Consider the following 21,670-nt stretch of genomic DNA (forward strand, 5'->3'; position numbering starts at 1 on the left):
TTGTACTGGAGTGTGTAACTGTATGTTGCCAGGTCCACTGTCCTTATTCTGTAAAAGATATTCCCGTATCCTGTGTTCCCATTAGCCTAGTATAGTTTGTCCATATTTCTGTGACCGCTTCAGAGGTATTTTCCATATCCAAGTAGTCTGTACAGTCCGTCCATCTCCGTTACTTACTTATCAATCACCTTGATCACATCTCCACATATCAGCGAACCTGACCACTAAGATCGGCAGCTGCAGTATCAGCTCCCGCCTAAGAGTGGTACCTGGTGGCTACCTGCTGTCTATTCTGTCTCCACCATCAGGATCTCCAATGAACACCTTGTAGCCCCTTAGCTACACCCCTTCCTAGGCAGGTCTGTCCCTGTGGCACAGTGGGTCCGCGAACCACGTGTGCAACCTGGGGGCTTGACAGCTGAAAGAAATCTTGGCGGAAAACCTGTTAGACCCTTGGAAAAGACTTGAGTCCGGGGTGTAAATTCATTTTCCAGCAGGACTGTGACTCTAAACATACTACTAGAGCTAGAATGGAATGGTTTAGATCAAAACATATTCATATGTTTGAATGGCCTAGTCAAAGTCCTGACCTAAATCCCATTGAGAATCTGTGGAAAGACTTGAAAATTGCTGTTCACACATGCTCTCCATTCAATTCCACTAATCTAGAGCTAGTTTGCAAAGAAGAATGGTCACAAATGTCAGCCTCTAGATGTGCAAAACTGATAGAGTCACAGCCTAAAAGCAGCAATAGTTACACTGAAAGATTGTCCTACAAAGTATCGACTAGAGGGATGAATACAAATGCACATCACAATTTTCAGATTTATATTTTGTGACTGTAAGGTGATAAAATTTGGAAAAGTTCACAGTGTATGAATACAGTGGGTTAAATAAGTATTGAACACGTCACCAATTTTCTAAGTAAATATATTTATATAGGTGCTAGTGACAAGACATTACCAGATGTTTCCATAATAACTCATGCAATCTAAAAGAGGAAATAAATCAAACCATAGATATCCAAAAGTTAAGTTATGTGTAATAAATAGAAATGACTCAGGGAAATAGTATTGAAAACATGGAGAAAGAGAGATGCAAAAAGGCATGGAAAGTCATGACTCCAGCTGTTATCTATCAGTAATCCTGCCACGTAGTGAAAAATAATATCAGCTGGTTCAAGTGATATTGGCATATGGAAAGATGTCTCCTTACCTAGGTGCCAAACAAGAAACATCTCATGATGGATAGAACCAGTGGGCTGGCTTTAGACCTTTGCAACCTTATTGTCGCAAAGCATACATTTCTGAAACCAATGCTGTATATATTCATACAGTTATATGAAAAAGTTTGGGCACCCCTATTAATCTTAAGCTTAATGTTTTATAAAAATTGGTTTTTTTTTGCAACAGCTATTTCAGTTTCATATATCTAATAACTGTTGGACACCGTAATGTTTCTGCCTTGAAATGAGGTTTATTGTACTAACAGAAAATGTGCAATCTGCATTCAAACTAAATTTGACAGGTGCATAAGTATGGGCACCCCACCAGAAAAGTGACATTAATATTTAATAGATCCTCCTTTTGCAAAAATAACAGCCTCTAGTCGCTTCCTGTAGCTTTTAATGAGTTCCTGGATCCTGGATGAAGGTATTTTTGACCATTCCTCTTTACAAAACAATTCCAGTGCAGTTAAGTTTGATGGTCTCCGAGCATGGACAGCCCTCTTCAAATGATCCCACAGATGTTCAATGATTTTCAGGTCTGGGGACTGGGATGGCCTTTGTACGCTGTAATTGTTCCTCTGCATGAATGCCTGAGTAGATTTGGAGCGGTGTTTTGGATCATTGTCTTGCTGAAAGATCCATCCCCTGTGTAACGTCAACTTTGTCACTAATTCATGAACATTATTGTCAAGAATCTGCTGATACTGAGAGGAATCCATGCGTCCCTCAACTTTAACAAGATTCCCGGTGTCGGCATTGGCCACACAGCCCCAAAGCATGATGGAACCTCCACCAAATTTTACTGTGGGTAGCAAGTGTTTTTCTTGGAATGCTGTGTTTTTTGGCCGCCATGCATAACGCCTTTTTGTATGACCAAACAACTCAATCTTGGTTTCATCAGTCCACAGGACCTTCTTACAAAAAGAAATTGGCTTCTCCAAATGTGCTTTTGCATAGCTCAGCCGACTCTGTTTGTGGCGTGCTTGCAGAAACGGCTTCTTTCGCATCACTCTCTCATACAGCTTCTCCTTGTGCAAAGTACGTTGTATAGTTGACCGATGCACAGTGACACCATCTGCAGCAAGTTGATGCTGGAGCTCTCTGGAGGTGGTCTGAGGATTGTCCTTGACTGATCTCACCATTCTTCTTCTCTGCCTTTCTGATGTTTTTCTTGGCCTGCCACTTCTGGCCTTAACAAGAACTGTACCTGTGTTCTTCCATTTACTTACTATGTTCCTCACAGTGGAAATTGACAGGTTAAATCTCCGAGACAGCTTTTTGTATCATTCCCCTGAACAACTATGTTGAATAATCTTTGTTTTCAGATCATTAGACAGTTGTTTTGAGGAGCCCATGATGCCACTCTTCAGAGGAGATTCAAACAGGAGAACAACTTGCAAGTGGCCACTTTAAGTAGCTTTTCTCATGATTGCATACACCTGGCTATAAAGTTCAAAGCTCATTGAGGTTAGAAAACCAAAAAAAGTGCTTTAGTAAGTCAGTAAAAAGTAGGTAGGAGTATTTAATACAAGAAAATGATAAGGGTGCCCATACTTATGCACCTGTCAAATTTTGTTTGAATGCAGATTGCTCATTTTCTGTTAGTACAATAAACCTCATTTCAAGGCAGAAACATTACTGTGCCCAACAGTTATTAGATGTATGAAACTGAAAGAGCTGTTGCAAAAAAAAACAGTTTTTATAAAACATTAAGCTTAAGATTAATAGGGGTGCCCAAACTTTTTTATATAACTGTATATGTTGGATGTGTTTCTATACATATAATGCCACGCCTGCTGATGACTTAACTCAGGGATCACAATGTCATCGGCATTCTAAAATCTCCTATTAGTAGGCCAGCGTCCACATACACATTGGACCATTGGCCCAACACGTCAGCCGACATTTCACCAATGTGCAAAGGGGCTTTAACACTAGAAGTCCCGGGAATTTCAAGATCCCCCCTGAAGTCCTGAGAGAGGGTCAAATGACCCTCAGTCCATATTGACACCTTAATTAGCATCCTTTTATTTGTAATTGTGCTCTTGCCTGAGGAATCTGCAGGGGGGATTATCTAAGATAAGAGTGTGTAAACAGAAGAATGCAAGCTATTCCTGAGTGTGGGGGATGCTTGTGAGAATGTGAGCTGCTCCTGAGTGTTTGCCCAACCCCCCCCCCCCAGCTGCATGGCATTAGCAAATTTGCATGCAGCTTTATGTACTGTGGGGGAGAAACCTATTTTGTTCACAGGAAAGAAAATGGAGAGAAGGCACACCATTGAAGAGGCATTGGAACTGATTCTGAGCAACACAAACCCTTCTGACTCAGATGGAGAAGACATAGTCCTTCAACCGGATTCAGACTCTGAGCTGTCTTCAGGTTAGGCTTGCTTCACACTCCCTTTTTTGCCTGTTCATTTGGATGCTATGTTTTGCAGGGGTTGGTGCAGATAAGGGTCGGTGACTTCCGTGTGCACGGACCACGGAGGAAAGTGAAAAGCCTAAAAATAAAGAATTTCATATTCACCTCAGTCCAGCGCTGACAGTTCCTCTCACTTCCAGTGCAGCTCATTAGGCTTATGAATATTCACAGAGCCCAAGAGTGAACCGGAAGTGAGAGGAGAAGAGGCGCTGGAGGGAGGTGAGTATGTGGTGACAGCAGACAGCGCTATCTGTGGATTCACGGATAGCACACGGACATCACCCACGGTGCATGGGGGCCAAAAGGGATCCTGTTCTGCTTGTTTCAAAAACGGACAGAACAGGATACCAAAAAACGCAGTGTGAGTTACCTATTTCATTTCCTGACTATCTTTTTTATTTTGAACCAAAACAAAATGCTTATTTGAAATTATTTATCTTGCAGACCAAAAAAGAGAGCTCGGTTGGCGAGTGAGCCGACAGAGCCGACAGAGACCGCAAAAGATGACACAGTGTGGCATGAAGTACAAGTGGGGAAACATCTCCATTTGACCCCAATAGAACCGTACCCTACAGATGGAGAGCCAAGTGCTAAGGCCAGACGAAGTGTCCAGAGTTGCCTTCAGAGCTTCCTCTGTTTTATCAGTCTTGACATGCTTCGTAGCATTGAAGAATGGACTACTCAACATGCATGTCACACGGAGCAGGTGGATTGGTTCATGGGTCTCCCGGAACTAATGGCATTTATTTCAGTCATTATCTTGCGGGGGGTGACCAAGGTTCCATCACTACGTGACAGCTGGTCAGCAAACCTGGGAAACCCAAGGATCATTGCCACTATGACCCGAAACCGCTTTCAAGACATCATGCAACACCTACACTTTGATGACATGTTCACGCGCAGTGAGCGAGTGGAGACCGATAAGTTTGCTGCAATCTCCGATGTGTGGAGATTGTTTGTCACCAACTGCATCGCATCCTACAACCCTGGTCGACACATCACTATTGATGAACAGCTTTTCCCATCAAAGACTCGCTGCTGTTTTCTGCAAAACATTGCAACAAAACCAGACAAGTTTGGCATCAAGTTTTGGGTGGCTTGCGATTTGAAATCAAAGTACATCTGTAATGTCCTCCCATATCTTGGCAAGGAGCCAAGTCGTCCCACCGGGGAGAGGATGTCCAAAACTGTAGTGATGAGGCTGATGGAACCATTCATGGACAAGGGCAGAACTGTAACCACAGACAATTTCTTTACATCATTGTCACTTGCACAACGACTGCTTAGCCGGGAAACCACTATCCTCGGCACAGTCAACAAGAGTCGCCGGGAAATTCCTCAATCCGCTAGACAGATGGACCGCACTGAATTCACCACTCAGGTGTTTTCAACCACTGGTGCCACACTGACAGTGTATGCACCCAAACGAAAGAAGGCCGTTTACATTCTCAGCAGCATGCACAGCGTGGTTGAGACTGAGGATATCAACAAAAGGAAGCCAAACACGGTCACACAATACAACCACACAAAGTGCGGTGTGGATGTAATGGACCAAATGGTGCGGGACTACAGCGAGCGTGCAGGAACACGGAGATGGCCAGTCGCCGTGTTCTACAACATGATTGACATGGCAGCACTCAATGCTCATGTTCTTTATCAGGCATGCACTGGGGTGCGGGAGAGACGGGTGGACTTCCTGGTTGAGCTTGCAAAAGAGTTAGGTGGCCGTCATGTGACTGAAAAGAAGGCACGCAAGGAGAAACTCCTTTGGCAACTTCCTTCCACACCCAGCCCTGGCAAAAGGGTGAAGTGTCAGGTCAACCATCGATGCACGAACAATTGTGCAACTGAGAGATGTGTTGACTGCTACAAATACACGTGTGGCAAATGTACCAGGGACATACCCAGGCAGTGCCAGGTATGTTCCGACATGTTCAGACAGACTGCTGAGTGAGTGCTGAAATGCTAGTCACACAAGGACATGCCACTCACACACACACAGCCCCCCACTGCAGCCTATTAATAATATGTGTGGAATTGTTTTATTCCTTGTATTTTTTTAACATTTTTATAACAAAAATAAAAAGCATCCTTTACCCTTTCCCCCTCCCCTCTTCCCACTCCTCCACCAACATCCCTCCTTGTTGTATAATTTGATTATATTGTTTTCTTGTTCACTGTTTGATCACATTTGTTTGGCCATGCCGCTTATACACTGCTCATCTTGAAAATGTGACTATTTGTTTGATGTTGGTGTGAAATAACCCTTTAGTGAAAAAAAAATCTTACTGGTTTTTAAAAAAAAATAAAAAGCATCGAAACAAATAACAGTTGTTCTTTTGTATATTTTTCACACTAAAATTTCAGTCCTCTTGTGGGAATTTTTTTCGCGCCAAATTTGCACAAGAATGAACATGCTGCGATTTTTTTTCGCTAGTGTGATTGAGGCCTAAAGGTACAGTTACACGTTACGATCTCGTTGACGATATCGTTTGAAAATGTCACGTGATCACGTCGTTCATGCGATGTCATTTTCACATCGTTGCGTGTAATGTGAAGATATCGGACGAACACATCGTTGGATCGCAGATTTGAGGTCAGGATCTCAAATCTGACGATCCTCGTCCAATTATGTGTCAGAAGATGTGCAGCATCGTTCAGTGTAACGCTGAGATGAACGATGTCGGTCTAAATTCTCCTATTCCTGCCATTGTGAAAAATCGTTCTGCAAACGTTTGCAATGAGGCTAACGTGGAGCCAAAATTTACATCGTTAACAAGATAGTTGCATGTGACGCCTCTTGGACGATGTGAAACTGATTGCACGAACGATGTGATCACGTGACATTTCTAACAATATCGTCGACGAGATCGCAACATGTAACGGTACCTTTGACCGCTGCGGATCCGCAGCAGTTTCCCCTGAGTTTACAGTACAATGTAAACTTATGGGAAACAAAAAACGCTGTGCACATGCTGCGGAAAAATACGCGGGGAAACGTTGCGGATTACATTCCGCAGCATGTCACTTCTTTTCTGCGGATTTTCACCTGCTCCAATAGGAAACTACAGATGAAAATCCGCAGAAGAAACCGCAGTAAAAAACGCGAGAAATCCGCAGTAGAAACCGCAACGGGTTTTCACTGCGGATTTTGGAATTCCGCTGTGGAAAAATCCGCAGTGGAATCCGCAAAGTGTGCACATAGCCTTAGACACAAATGCTTCTGGTCATTACTCACAGCTGTACCTTGCTCTAAAATTTCTAATTCTCTATTTAAAATATATAAAAAATGATTCATTGTTTCAGCGCTTTTTTGCTCAAATAAAACTAAACTAAATACAATATGTATAGTCTTTATATTATCAAATACAATAAACTGAAAAGAACTAACTTGAAACTTGAAACTACATGGGTAAACTCGATGGAAAACAGCAAACAACCTCCTGTGGTGCAACAGTAATGGCCTTAATTACAGAACAAAAGACAGTGAATAGAGATAAGATAAGCTATAGATAAAATCCTTTAGGTCATTTGACCCTTCTCTGGGTTTCAAAGGTAGAAATGTCAAATGACCTGTCTCTGGGACTTCTAGTGTTAACTGAAAAAGTGACAGTGTTTAAAACGTACAATTGTGCATAGGGTAGGATCAGTTGTCCTACCTATACCTGTAAATATATCTATATACCCTTTCTTATAGGTTTAAGGAAATATTGCATTCTACTATAAGCTGCAAATAATTAGAGTCTAAAATTTCAGCTCTTATTTATTTTTTATCCATACAGATTGTCTATCTGCCGATTGCGTTCTTTTATACATGTAATCATTTCTACGGATGATTTTTATATACTTTCTTTTACAGTAATTTATTGCACACGAAAACTCTACAGGCTGCTGAATTGCAAATGTGTATATAAACTATATATTTAATATTATGAATTGAGTTTTACAAAACGGTGGAATACCTGGAAGAAGAAATCTAGCACTGTTGTATGGTTTCCAGGACAATACGTGGTTTCCATGGAAACTCCATCTTGTTCACATTCAGTTTGTTCTTGTAGAAATAGCACTTCATTGATATACTGGTGGATTTTCTCGTTGGTCAGATTAATGCATAGCTGTAAATGCAAGTAAGATTTTAGGTAAATATCTATATTAAACATAATAAATCACGTCATTGTTATACGCTTCAACAATACATTTTTTTTACATTGGGAATGCAAGCAGCATATAATAACAATTCTCTTCTATTCTATCTGAAATATTTCCAGCTGGCTCCTATTTTACTTGGCAATGAAATGAGAATAAAAAACTGTAAATATACAATAGAATTTGACCAGAACCAAATATGAAGCGAATGGTAATTCCCTCCACGTACATTAGAAATGTTGGGTGCAGGCCAATATTTAGCAGAAGGCAGCACTTATTAATTAGGGACTTTCATACAATTGAAACCTTATCAAACGCTGTCCATGCATACCCTCTGCTAGATTCTGCAGGAAATGGGAGCTATCACCAGTCCTCAGGCTGAGCATGTCAATTCTCTTAGAATTAATGAAATCACCCAGTAGGACTGAACTTCAAACTGGGGGGATGTAACATATTCTGTATAAAATACTATAAAGACTATATTAAATTCATAGAAATATTTATTGTAGCCCTATATGATATAACAGGTGGATTTTATATAATTTGCTGATAATGCACCCGTCAAAGGAGTCATACTTCATTCATCCAAATTTCCAGCTTTGTCAAGATTTAGACCTTTCAAACTGACCTGTCACTTTCTAGGAATATGTATGGTGTTATACTGTCTAAATGAAATGCCACTGTTCGCATTTTAAAAGTGGTTACACTGCTGGAAAAAGAAAAAAAAGTATTTATGCGGTATGAAGCTTCATAGTAACAAAGTAACATAGTTATTAAGGTTGAAGGAAAACTTTACATCCATCTAGTTCAACCCATAGCCTAACCTAACCTGCTCTAACATGTCCATCCAGAGGAAGGCAAAAAACAACCCTTGTGGCAAAGAGTAAGCTCCACATTGGGGAAAAAAATTCCTTCCCGACTCCACATACGGCAATCAGACTAGTTCCCTGGATCAACACCCTATCAAGGAATCTAGTATATATACCATGTAACATTATACTTTTCAAGAAAGGCATCCAGTCCCCTCTTAAATTTAACCCCTTCATGACCCAGCCTATTTTGACCTTAATGACCTGGCCGTTTTTTTCAATTCTGATCAGTGTCCCTTTATGAGGTAATAACTCAGGAACGCTTCAACGGATCCTAGCGGTTCTGAGATTGTTTTTTCGTGACATATTGGGCTTCATGTTAGTGGTAAATTTAGGTCAATAAATTATGCGTTTATTTGTGATAAAAACGGAAATTTGGCGAAAATTTTGAAAATTTTGCAATTTTCACATTTTGAATTTTTATTCTGTTAAACCAGAGAGTTATGTGACACAAAGTTAGTTAATAAATAACATTTCACACATGTATACTTTACAGCAGCACAATTTTGGAAACAAAATTTTTTTTTGCTTTGAAGTTATAAAGGTTAAAATTTGACCACCGATTTCTCATTTTTACAACGAAATTTACAAAACCATTTTTTTAGGGACCACCTCACATTTGAAGTCAGTTTGAGGGTTCTATATGGCTGAATATACCCTAAAGTGACACCATTCTAAAAAATGCACCCCTCAAGGTGCTCAAAACCACATTCAAGAAGTTTATTAACCCTTCAGGTGCTTCACAGCAGCAGAAGCAACATGGAAGGAAAAAATGAACATTTAACTTTTTAGTCACAAAAATTATATTTTAGCAACAATTTTTTTATTTTCCCAATGGTAAAAGGAGAAACTGAACCATGAAAGTTGTTGTCAAATTTGTCCTGAGTATGCTGATACCTCATATGTGGGGGTAAACCACTGTTTGGGAGCACGGCAGGGCTTGGAAGGGAAGGAGCGCCATTTGACTTTTTGGATGAAAAATTGGCTCCACTCTTTAGCGGACACCATGTCACGTTTGGAGAGCCCCCGTGTGCCTAAAAATTAGAGCTCCCCCACAAGTGACCCCATTTTGGAAACTAGACGCCCCAAGGAACTTATCTAGATGCATAGTGAGCACTTTGAACCCCCAGGTGCTTCACAATTGATCCGTAAAAATGAAAAAGTACTTTTTTTTCACAAAAAAATTCTTTTATCCTCAATTTTTTCATTTTCACATGGGCAACAGGATAAAATGGATCCTAAAATTTGTTGGGCAATTTCTCCTGAGTACACCGATACCTCACATCTGGGGGTAAACCACTGTTTGGGCACATGGTAAGGCTCAGAAGGGAAGGAGCGCCATTTGACTTTTTGAATGGAAAATTATCTCCATCGTTAGCGGACACTATGTCGCGTTTGGAGAGCCCCTGTGTGCCTAAACATTGGAGCTCCCCCACAAGTGACCCCATTTTGGAAACTAGACTCCCCACGAAACTTATCTAGATGCATACTGAGCACTTTAAACCCCCAGGTGCTTCACAGAAGTTTATAACGCAGAGCCATGAAAATAAAAAATAATTTTTCTTTCCTCAAAATTGATTTTTTAGCCTGGAATTTCCTATTTTGCCAAGGGTAATAGGAGAAATTGGACTCCAAATGTTGATGTCCAGTTTGTCCTGAGTACGCTGATACCCCACATGTGGGGGTAAACCACTGTTTGGGCGCACGGCAGGGCTCGGAAGGGAAGGCACGCCATTTGGCTTTTTAAATGGAAAATTAGCTCCAATCATTAGCGACACCATGTCAAGTTTGGAGAGCCCCTGTGTGCCTAAACATTGGAGATCCCCCACAAATGACCCCATTTTGGAAACTAGACCCCCAAAGGAACTAATCTAGATGTGTGGTGAGGACTTTGAACCCCCAAGTGCTTCACAGAAGATTATAACGCAGAGCCGTGAAAATAATAAATACGTTTTCTTTCCTCAAAAATAATTATTTAGCCCAGAATTTTTTAATTTTCCCAAGGGTAACAGGAGAAATTTGACCCCAATACTTGTTGTCCAGTTTCTCCTGAGTACGGTGATACCCCATATGTGGGGGTAAACTACTGTTTGGGCACATGCCGGGGCTCGGAAGTGAAGTAGTGACGTTTTGAAATGCAGACTTTGATGGACTGGTCTTCGGGCGTCACGTTGCGTTTGCAGAGCCCCTGGTGTGCCTAAACAGTAGAAACCCCCCCACAAGTGACCCCATTTTAGAAACTAGACCCCCCCAAGAAACTTATCTAGATATGTGGTGAGCACTTTTAACCCCCAAGTGCTTCACAGACGTTTACAACACAGAGCCGTAAAAATAAAAAATCATTTTTCTTTCCTCAAAAGTGATGTTTTAGCAAGCACTTTTTTATTTTCACAAGGGTAACAGGAGAAATTGGACCCCAATAATTGTTGCGCAGTTTGTCCTGAGTACGCTGGTACCCCATATGTGGAGGTAAACCACTGTTTGGGCGCACGACGGGGCTCGGAAGTGAGGGAGCACCATTTGACTTTTTGAATACAAGATTGGCTGGAATCAATGGTGGTGCCATGTTGCATTGGAGACCCCTGATGTGCCTAAACAGTGGAAACCCCTCAATTCTACCTCCAACACTAACCCCAACACACCCCTAACCCTAATCCCAACTGTTGCCATAAACCTAATCACAACCCTAACCACAACCCTAATTCCAACCCTAACCCTAAGGCTATGTGCCCACGTTGCGGATTCGTGTGAGATTTTTCAGCATCATTTTTGAAAAATCCGCGGGTAAAAGGCACTGCGTTCTACCTGCGGATTTACCGTGGATTTCCAGTGTTTTTTGTGCGGATTTCACCTGCAGATTCCTATTGAGGAACAGGTGTAAAACGCTGCGGAATCCGCACAAAGAATTGACATGCTGCGGAAAATACAACGCAGCGTTTCCGCGCTGTATTTTCCACACCATGGGCACAGCGGATTTTGTTTTCCATAGGTTTACATGGTACTGTAAACCTGATGGAACTCTGCTGCGAATCCGCAGCGGCCAATCCGCTGTGGATCCGCAGCCAAATCCGCACCGTGTGCACATAGCCTAATTCTAAAGGTATGTGCACACACTGCGGAAAACGCTGCGGATCCATTTACAGTTCAATGTAAACCTATGGGAAACAAAAATCGCTGTACACATGCTGCAGAAAAACTGCACAGAAACGCAGCGGTTTACATTCCGCAGCATGTCACTTCTTTCTGCGGATTCCGCAGCGGTTTTATAACTGCTCCAATAGAAAATCGCAGTTGTAAAACTGCAGTGAAATGCACAGAAAAACCACGGTAAATCTGCCATAAATCCGCAGCGGTTTAGCACTGCGGATTTATGAAATCCGCAGCGGAAAAATCCGCAGAGGACCAGAATACGTGTGCACATATTGAAACCCTAACCCTAACCCTAACCCTTTTCTAACCCTAACCCTAACCCTATTCTAACCTTAGTGGAAAAAAAAAAATTCTTTATTTTTTTATTGTCCCTACCAATGGTGGTGACAAAGGGGGGGGGGTCATTTACTATTTTTTTTTATTTTGATCGCTGTGATAGGTTATATCTCAGTGATCAAAATGCACTTTGGAATGAATCTGCCGGCCGATTCGGCGGGCGCACTGCGCATGCGCCCGCCATTTTGGAGGATGTCGGCGCCCAGGGAGAAGACGGACGGACCCCGGGAGGATCGGTTAGTATGATGGGGTGGGGGGGAGCACGGGGGGGGGATCGGAGCATGGGGGTGGTGGATCGGAGCGTGGGGAGGGTGGATCGGGGCACGGGGGTGGATCGCAGCACGGGGGGTGGATCGGAGCACAGGGGGGTGGATCGGAATGCGGGGTGGTTGGATCAGAGCATGGGGGGGTGATTGGAGCACGGGGGGAGCGGACAAGAGCACCGGGGGAGCGGAGCACAGGACAGAGGGGAGCCGGAGCAGTGTACCGGACTGATCGGTGGCTTGGGGGGGCGATCGGTGGGGTGGGGTGGGGGCACATTAGTGTTTCCAGCCATGGCCGATGATATTGCAGCATCGGCCATGGCTGGATTGTAATATTTCACCAGTTTTAATAGGTGAAATATTACAAATCGCTCTGATTGGCAGTTTCACTTTCAACAGCCAATCAGAGCGATCGTAGCCATGGGGGGGGGGGGGGTGAAGCCACCCCCCTGGGCTAAACAACCACTCCCCTGTCCCTGCAGATCGGGTGAAATGGGAGTTAACCCTTTCACCCGATCTGCAGGGACGCGATCTTTCCATGACGCCACATAGGCGTCATAGGTCGGATTGGCACCGACTTTCATGACGCCTACGTGGCGTCAAAAGGTCGGGAAGGGGTTAAGTAATGAATCACTCATTACAACATCATACGGCAGGGAGTTCCATAGTCTCACTGTTCTTACAGTAAAGAATTTACGTCTGTTATTATGCTTAATCTTCTTTTGTCCAAACATAGAGGATGCCCCCTTGTTCCTGTCTCAGGTCTATTATTAAAAAGATCATCAGAAAGGTCTTTGTACTGTCCCCTCATATATTTATACATTAAAATAAGATCACCCCTTAGCCTTCTTTTTTCCAAACTAAAGAGCCCCAAGTGTAATAATCTATCTTGGTATTGCAGACCCCCCAGTCCTCTAATAACCTTGGTCACTCTTCCCTGCACCCTCTCTAGTTCAGCTATGTCTTTCTTATACACCGGAGACCAGAACTGTACACAGTATTCTAAGTGTGGTCGAACTAGTGACTTGTATAGAGGTAAAATTATGTTCTCCTCATGAACATCTATGCCTCTTTTAATGCATCCCATTATTTTATTTGCCTTTGTAGCGGCTGCCTTACTTTGGCCACTAAATGTGAGTTTGTCATCCACCATACACCAAGGTCTTTTTCATTGACGGTTTTGCCCAGAGTTTTAGAATTAAGCAGATAGTTACACATCTTATTACTTCTACACAAGAGCAAGACCTTACATTTATCCCCATTAAAGCTCAGTTGCCATTTATCAGAACAAGCTTCTAGTTCACATAAATCATCCTGTAATATAAAATTGTCCTCCTCTGTATTGATTACCCTGCAGAGTTTAGTGTCATCTGCAAATATTGAAATTCTGCTCTGTATGCCCCTTACAAGGTCATTAATAAATATTTTAAAAAGAAGAGGGCCAAATACTGACCCCTGTGGTACTTTGCAATAAAAAAGTTCATAATAAACTCAGCAAGAGATTTGTTTCCTATTCCAACAGTGTAGACAGTTATAAAATGTGTTTTTTATTCCTGTTTGGCAAAAAGTATCTGTTGGAATTCTTCCCCCAGTTACGGGGTACCAATACCTGGTCCCAAAAACTGCTATAGTAGTTATGGCTCACACAACTATACCAAGTTTATTTAGTACTAGGTGGTGGCCCGATTCTAACGCATAGGGTATTCTAGAATATGTATGTAGTTTATTTATGAAGTTTTCAGAATAATGTAATTTATACAAAGTATTCGGCCGACCGCGACCAATTAGCGAAGCGTGGTTCAAATTCTGCGCCAATTTGCGGGCGACTGCGACTGTCACTGATTGTTCACAGTCAGGCGTGACCAATCAGTGAAGCCAGGGCCGGCTTCAGGTTTTTGAGGGCCCCGAGTCTCAGTGGGCCCCCCTCTTTAACACATACCACGATTCATGATGCACAGATACAGCAGAAAAATATAGCACAGCCAAGTAGCGAATAACACAGTCCACGTAGTATATAACACAGCCCACATAGTATACAGCACAGAGATGTAGTATATAACACAGCCCATGCAGTATCTAACACAGACCACGTAGTATATAGCAATGTGGGCACCATATCCCTGTTAAAAAATAATTAAAATAAAAAATTGTTTCATACTCACCTTTTGTTGGCCCCCGGATCCAGTCCAGGCATTTACTGATGTTCCTCGTGACGCTCTGGTCCCAAGAGTGCTTTGCGGTCTCACGAGATGATGACGTAGCGGTCTCCTGAGACGGCTACGTCATCATCTCGCGAAACCGCAATGCATGGACTGGAGTGTCGCGAGGAGCGGGAAAGGCCTGGGCTGGATCCAGGGTGTGACGGGGTGTACGGCAGAGCAAGAAGGGACAACAGGCCAAGGGATGATTCCACAGATTTATTATCAAGAACGCTGGAACAACACATGCAGGTAGATCTACAGAGTCCACAATTAGTCCAATGGAACAGGTTCGGGGGCACCTCCCGATAATCCTTGTGCCAGGTAACAAAGCAATAGTCCACAATTAGTCCAATGGATCCCAAAACAATCTCACGAATGACGAGATATGTCCTCAGCTCAAGTCTCGCCCTGTTCGCTTCCGCAGTCCCAGATGGGCGTGGGGTCTTGCCTCAGCTAAGAATCCCCACTCCTTCTCCTTCAAGGATCAACTCACATCTGATCTCAAAATAAGAATGGATTGTCTGAGCTCCTGGGATCCGCCCATGAAGGGGGGTAGGGAGTCACACCTTCTATTCAATGGTTGGGTCCACCAGAAGATTCTAGAATGGTGGGCTCCAAGTAGTCTATGTAGTATGTACATTTGACTAGCCACCTGCTGTGAGGAAGAATGGTTATTCCTCCACTAGTGATGTTGACAAAGCTTAATTACATTATAGCTTAGGGCTGCAAGTATTGGGGGAAGGAGACATATTGTTACAGGTGAACTCCCAGCACAAGAAAATACATAAATTACAGCTAATAGAAACCAGAGAACAGTTACATACATCAAATGGCATATTATTCAAATACAGGACAGGGCAAAAGTACATATCATGACACAGGGGCCGACAGAAGATGAGTATATAATGATTTTTTTATTATTTTTAATATTAGATCTTTTTACTATTGAAAATGCATAGGCAGCATCAATGGTGAAAGGTTGGTTACACAGGGTTAAAAGCAGCGTTAACGGACTGCGTTACACCGCGGCATAACGCGGTCCATCAATGCTGCCATTAACCCCTGTATGAGCGCTGACTAGAGGGGACTAAGGAGCGGGCACTGACGGCAGAGGAGTAGGGAGCGGCCATTTCGCGGACACACTGTGCCCGTCACTGAGTGGTCATGGCTGTTTGACCACAACCAATCAGCGACTTGGGATTTCCGTGACAGACAGACAGACGGAAGTGACCCTTTGACAATTATATAGTAGACACATGTTGTGAAGAAACCAGATTGTATCTTAATTGCCCAGACAGCTACCTTTTTGCAGACTAGTGGGAACTGACATTTCATTTGTATGTTGACTTGTGCATTTGGGTGTTTGTGTCTAGTGGTTTGGGAGGACAGACTTGCAGACTGGTACCAATTAGCATACGGTGTGGGTCTGTGGTGGTGACTTGTGCATGGTGTGTGTTTGTCTTTGTTTGTTGATGTGTGCTGGTGTGCTGGTTGTGCACTGAATTCCGGAGCTAGCTTTGTGGCTTCCAGGGCGGAGGGGGAAGGACTGTGCAGATGGATTGAGTGGTCGAGTGGTGCTGCGTGGTCTCATCACCATTGTTTGCCATATCTTGATGTTGAACTGAAGGACACTGGGTAATTCTGAGGGTGGCTTGCATGCCTTAGGTGTAGAAAGACTCAGAGATCACATCCTGGGGGAGACTGAAGTACATAGAGCTACCAGCCAGACATTCTGCAAACCACCCAAGAGAAAGGACTGCAGCCAATTCATCATGGCACCATCACGAGGGACACTGATCTATGATTCTATAGGAAACAACCTAGGGGTTTTCGGCTCTGGTTGGAAGGACACAGATCTGATCCAGTGACCATCTCTGAACCATGGATATGTTTGGAGAAAGCCAGGTTTGGGACCCACTGGTCGCCTGGTTCCATGGAGATGGTCAGATAAGCCAGGTGGTGACTCTCGTGTCAACTGGCTTTGGACCTTGTATGGACTCTATGGACAGTTCTTGGTCATCTCCCTATGCTTATCGTTACCTCTTCTCTGTTCGTTCATCCACAGATGGAGTAGCGACCCTGGGAGCTCTGACATCATGTCAAACTGGAAATACGTGGAGACGCAGTGATATTTTATATGCGCCCATGTAATCAAGCAATTGCAGCCATGTTGGGATTGTTCTGTTTGCTATTGTGTGCTGTGGTTCAATAAAGTATTGCCACACTGTTTTACCTTAACCCTGTGTTGTCTGTGTAGTGTATTGCCCACTGGGAGATAGAGCGGGCGTTCAGTGGTATGAGCTGTGGTCCATGCAGTCTTGCTAAAGACAGCTGGGCCAGCCGACGAGAGCACCCACTGACCCCGTTTCTACGTTACATATGTCTTATATATCACCATCATATTCTGCAGCACTTTATAGACATTATCATTACTGTCCCCATTGGGGCTCATATTTTAGATTCCCTATCAGTTTTTTTTGGCATGTGGGAGGAACCAGTGTCCCCAGTGGAAAGCTATGCAAATGCATGGAGAACATACAAACTCCTTGCAGATGTTGTCCTCGGTGGGATTTAAACTCATGATGTAAAGCAGCAGTGCTAACCACTGAGCCACCATGCTGCCCAAGTAAGCACAACTGATTATTATTTGCCCCCCTCCTTCATTAGAGATTTAACCTATTCGTGCTTTTGTTTCTCATAAAGTACCCTTCTTCTTCTTCAAAAAAGAAAAAGTGTGAATAGCACCAATTTTGAAAACGAGACTAGATTTACATACAATGAAAAAAGCACCTGGAACAGAGTGATGCTGGAACAAAAAATAAAAAATATGCTATATTTAGGAGAAAAGCAGCATTTAGATCACTTAAAATAATTACATATTTATAACAAGTGAAGAGTCTTTAAAAGTGCCCTTATACAGTCCTAGTTTCTAGCGTTTTACAGTGCATGAAGCAATACTATTAACATGGCAACTTAGAAAAAAACATATTGGAAAAACACTGCTGACCAAAAAAATACCAGAATTGAAAATGCATTGTATATAGTGCAATTTAGGTGTTGCAGATTTTTGGAGTGGATTCTGTTGTGGAAATGTGAAATAAAATGTGTAGATGAGGTTATAAAAACTTAGTTTACAAGAAGCAGAAAAAAATGCTGGACAGATTTTTTTTATATTAAATTGCACCCTTTGCAAAGCAAATTGTCTGCTCAGAGAGGAAGAGGGAGATTCTTATTCTAAAGGTACCGTCACATTGAGCGACGCTGCAGCGATATAGACAACGAGCCGATCGCTGCAGCGTCGCTGTTTAGGTTGCTAGGAGACGTCAAATATCGGCAGCAGCAGAACGATCCAGTGACGTACTTATCGTTCTCGCTGGTTGTTGGCTCCATGGAAAAACATTGCAGGCATCGTTGCTTTTGCTGTCAAACATGACGAATCACACCGACCTGACGACCAAATAAAGTTCCGGACTATTAGCTCCGACCAGCGATGTCACAGCGGGATCCTGATCGTTGCTGTGTGTCAAACACAACGAGATCGCTATCCAGGACGCTGCAACGTCATGGATCGCTGTCGTTCTCGTTGGAAAGTTGCTCAGTGTGAAGGTACCTTAAGTCACACAGGAAGGCTCATTAACCCCTTCAAGTCGCGGCCCTTTTTCATTTTTGCGTTTTCGTTTTTCACTTCCCTCCTTCCCTGAGCCATAACTTTTTTATTTTTCCATCAATATGGTCATGTGAGGGCTTATTTTTTGCGGGACAAGTTGTACTTTTGAACGACACCATTGGTTTTACCATGTCTTTTACTAGAAAACGGGAAAAAAATTCCAAGTGCGGTGAAATTGCAAAAAAAGTGCAATCCCACACTTGTTTTTTGTTTGGCTTTTTTGCTAGGTTCACTAAATGCTAAAACTGACCTGCCATTATGATTCTCTAGGTCATTACGAGTTCATAGACACCTAACATGACTAGGTTATTTTTTATCTAAGTGGTGAAAAAAAATTCCAAACTTTGCTAAAAAAAAAAGTGCCATTTTCCGATACCCGTAGCGTCTCCATTTTTCGTGATCTGGGGTCGGGTTAGGGCTTATTTTTTGCGTGCCGAGCTGATGTTTTTAATTATACCATTTTTGCGCAGATACGTTCTTTTGATCGCCCGTTATTGCATTTTAATGCAATGTCGCGGCGACCAAAAAACGTAATTCTGGCGTTTCGGATTTTTTTCTCGCTACGCCGTTTAGCGATCAGGTTAATGTTTTTTTTTAATTGATAGATCGGGCGATTCTGAACATGGTGATACCAAATACGTGTAGGTTTGGTTTTTTTTTTTATTGTTTTATTTAGGATGGGGCGAAAAGGGGGTGATTTAAACTTTTATATTTTTTATATTTTTTTCATATTTTTAAAAACATTTTTTTTTTACTTGTGCCATGCTTCAATAGCCTCCATGGGAGACTAGAAGCTGGCATAGCCTGATCGGCTCTGCTACATAGCAGCGATCATCAGATCGCTGCTATGTAGCAGAAATGCAGGTGTGCTGTGAGCGCCGACCACAGGGGGGCGCTCACAGCAGACCTGCATCAGTAACCATAGAGGTCTCAAGGACCTCTATGGTTACCTTCCTGATGCATCACCGACCCCCGATCATGTGACGGGGGTCGGCGATGACGTCATATCCGGCCGCCCGGCCGGATGCGGTAGTTAAATGCCGCTGTCTGTGTTTGACAGCGGCATTTAACAGGTTAATAGCGGCGGGTGAATAGCGATTTCACCCGCCGCTATTGCGCGCACATGTCAGCTGTACAAAACAGCTGACATGTCGCGACTTTGATGTGGGCTCACCGCCGGAGCCCACATCAAAGGGGGATTCACGGCATGCGCAGTACTAGTACGGCGCATGTCGTGAAGGGGTTAAAGAGTCAATATTGACTTTTAGGATCGCTATTTCCTATAGGTGGCGCTAGAGTTCTACTCCTCTTCCTTTCAGAAGTGGTAATTTGCATATTTAATTTCCCAGAGGAGCATGCATGGCTTGTAAGCCTCTTCACTCTGACATGCAGGGCTTGGCTTGTCACTCTCCACAAGGAGAAACGTTTCTCTTGGACCTTTTTCAAAGCAAAGATTAAAATTTGCAGCAAATTTGAGGCAGATCATTTGAGACAAGATCTGTATTTAACACATGCTGCAGGCGTCCTGCTGATTTGCTGCCCAAATGATGCAGGAAATCTCTGCTAGAGTTGCTGTAAAATGTGCTCAATCGAATTCTTTTTTTAATTATACAAAACTATACCCAATACGGTAGAGACATGGGAACGTGGTTTGCATACTGCCAAATATTCTTGTCCATTCCCTGCCGCCTAGCTCAGAGCCAAATTGGCATTGTGTTGAGACACACAGTAGCAGACACAAAGCCTGATAACCCTATAAAATATCTAGGCAGTTGGGCAAGCTATCCTACCAACCAGACTGTCTTATATGACTCGACCGTAATGTTTCTGTGATGACAGTAGAGGTGAAAAACAATTTAGCCAAAGTCAAGCCATGCCTTTTATCAGTTACAAATTTTAATCAAAGAAAAAAAATTGCAGATACGTTTGATAATGGGGATTGCAGAGTTTACACATGTCCGAGTAAAATGGAAAAAAATTACATTTCAAATCCCGCAACCCAACCTCCCAGTTCCAAAGCTCCCCTCTGGATTTCATCTACATCACTGCAACAATGGTGTGCTGTCACGACCATCTGCCTTGGTAATGCATGACAATGGCAGATCGTCGGTGCAATATTGTAAACATTGATCAGAAGGGCCCCACGTGTCCAAGTGACTGGGGGATTGACGGGTGAATAAATTATACGCAGTTTGGAATTTTTTAGAACCCCTAAATAACCATTTAAATATGGATGACTTTCATAATGCATCCAGTGTGACAACGACATGATTTCACGGATGACTGGTAATTGTTGCCAATCGTTCTGCTAAGATTTTTGTTTGCATATGTTAAGACTGTAACACCCTGAAGAAAACTAACGTCATCTCCCTAACTTTAAAGGTACCTTCACACATAACGATATTGTTAACGATATCGTTGCTATTTGTGACGTAGCAACGTGTGACAGCGACCAACGATCAGGCCCCTGCTGGGAGATCGTTGGTCGCTGAATAAAGTCCAGAACTTTATTTCGTCGCTGGACTCCCTGGAGACATCGCTGGATCGGCGTGTGTGACACCGATCCAGCGATGTCTTCACTGGTAACCAGGGTAAACATCGGATAACTAAGCGCAGGGCCGCGCTTAGTAACCCGATGTTTACCCTGGTTACCATGCTAAAAGTAAAAAAAAACAAACAAAATGACACCGTTGTCCCAGAAGATGGAAGTGACTAAGTGCGTGAGCATACATTTTACTGCAATTTCTCTTTTTTTTCTCCATTTAATGCATAAATAATCAGCCTATAAGTAATAAATTTGTATGCTAATGGGTGGCACAAACGCTAACCAAATATTTGTTTCATCATATATTGAATCAACTGTTTTCTCATCTTAGTATAAGAATATCAAAATAAACCCACCTGTTCATATGAATTTTTCTGAAAGTCCTCAAAGCCAAACATATCCAAAATTCCAATTGTGAGGTGAGGATAGCTAAACATAAGGAAAACAGGTTACTTTGTCAACAATGGGAAAATGCTAAAAAAAAAAATAACTATAAATTCAAAATACTGCAGGAATAATGTACAATTTATGAACAAATAGTATAAAAATATGAAACACTGGATGACAAACATTTCAGAGGGAGGCAGAACTTGGACATGAGTTCTATTAAAAGGAAATGTTATGTTATACCAATATTAATTAAAAAATATTTCTATTTTTTTTTTAAATTGCATACCAGCCGCTCCATCTGATTAGCTATTTTAGATAATGAGCTACATAAGCTAGGAATAACTAATCACTTTACAACCTGCTCTAAAACAGATTAACAGTCTAAATTCATCATCTTGTAGCACTACAAGAATCAGTAACACAAACAAGGACAAAGTAAAGAGACAATTAAACA

At 42.5% G+C, this 21,670-nt stretch overlaps 1 protein-coding gene across 1 annotated transcript in view; it reads right to left on the minus strand.

The window, feature by feature from the left end:
• Positions 1–21,670, minus strand: part of MYO16 (myosin XVI) — a 701,007-nt gene that overhangs the window by 292,627 nt on the left and 386,710 nt on the right. The window contains exons 21-22 of the mRNA XM_069757932.1: positions 21,183–21,255; positions 7,612–7,764 (exon numbers count right to left, since the gene is read on the minus strand). Of these exons, the coding sequence (XP_069614033.1) occupies positions 7,612–7,764; positions 21,183–21,255 (226 nt within the window). The remainder of the gene's footprint in view (positions 1–7,611; positions 7,765–21,182; positions 21,256–21,670) is intronic.

This window comes from Ranitomeya imitator, chromosome 3 (assembly GCF_032444005.1).
Source record: "Ranitomeya imitator isolate aRanImi1 chromosome 3, aRanImi1.pri, whole genome shotgun sequence".
In the NCBI taxonomy this organism is placed as follows: Eukaryota; Metazoa; Chordata; class Amphibia; order Anura; family Dendrobatidae; genus Ranitomeya; species Ranitomeya imitator.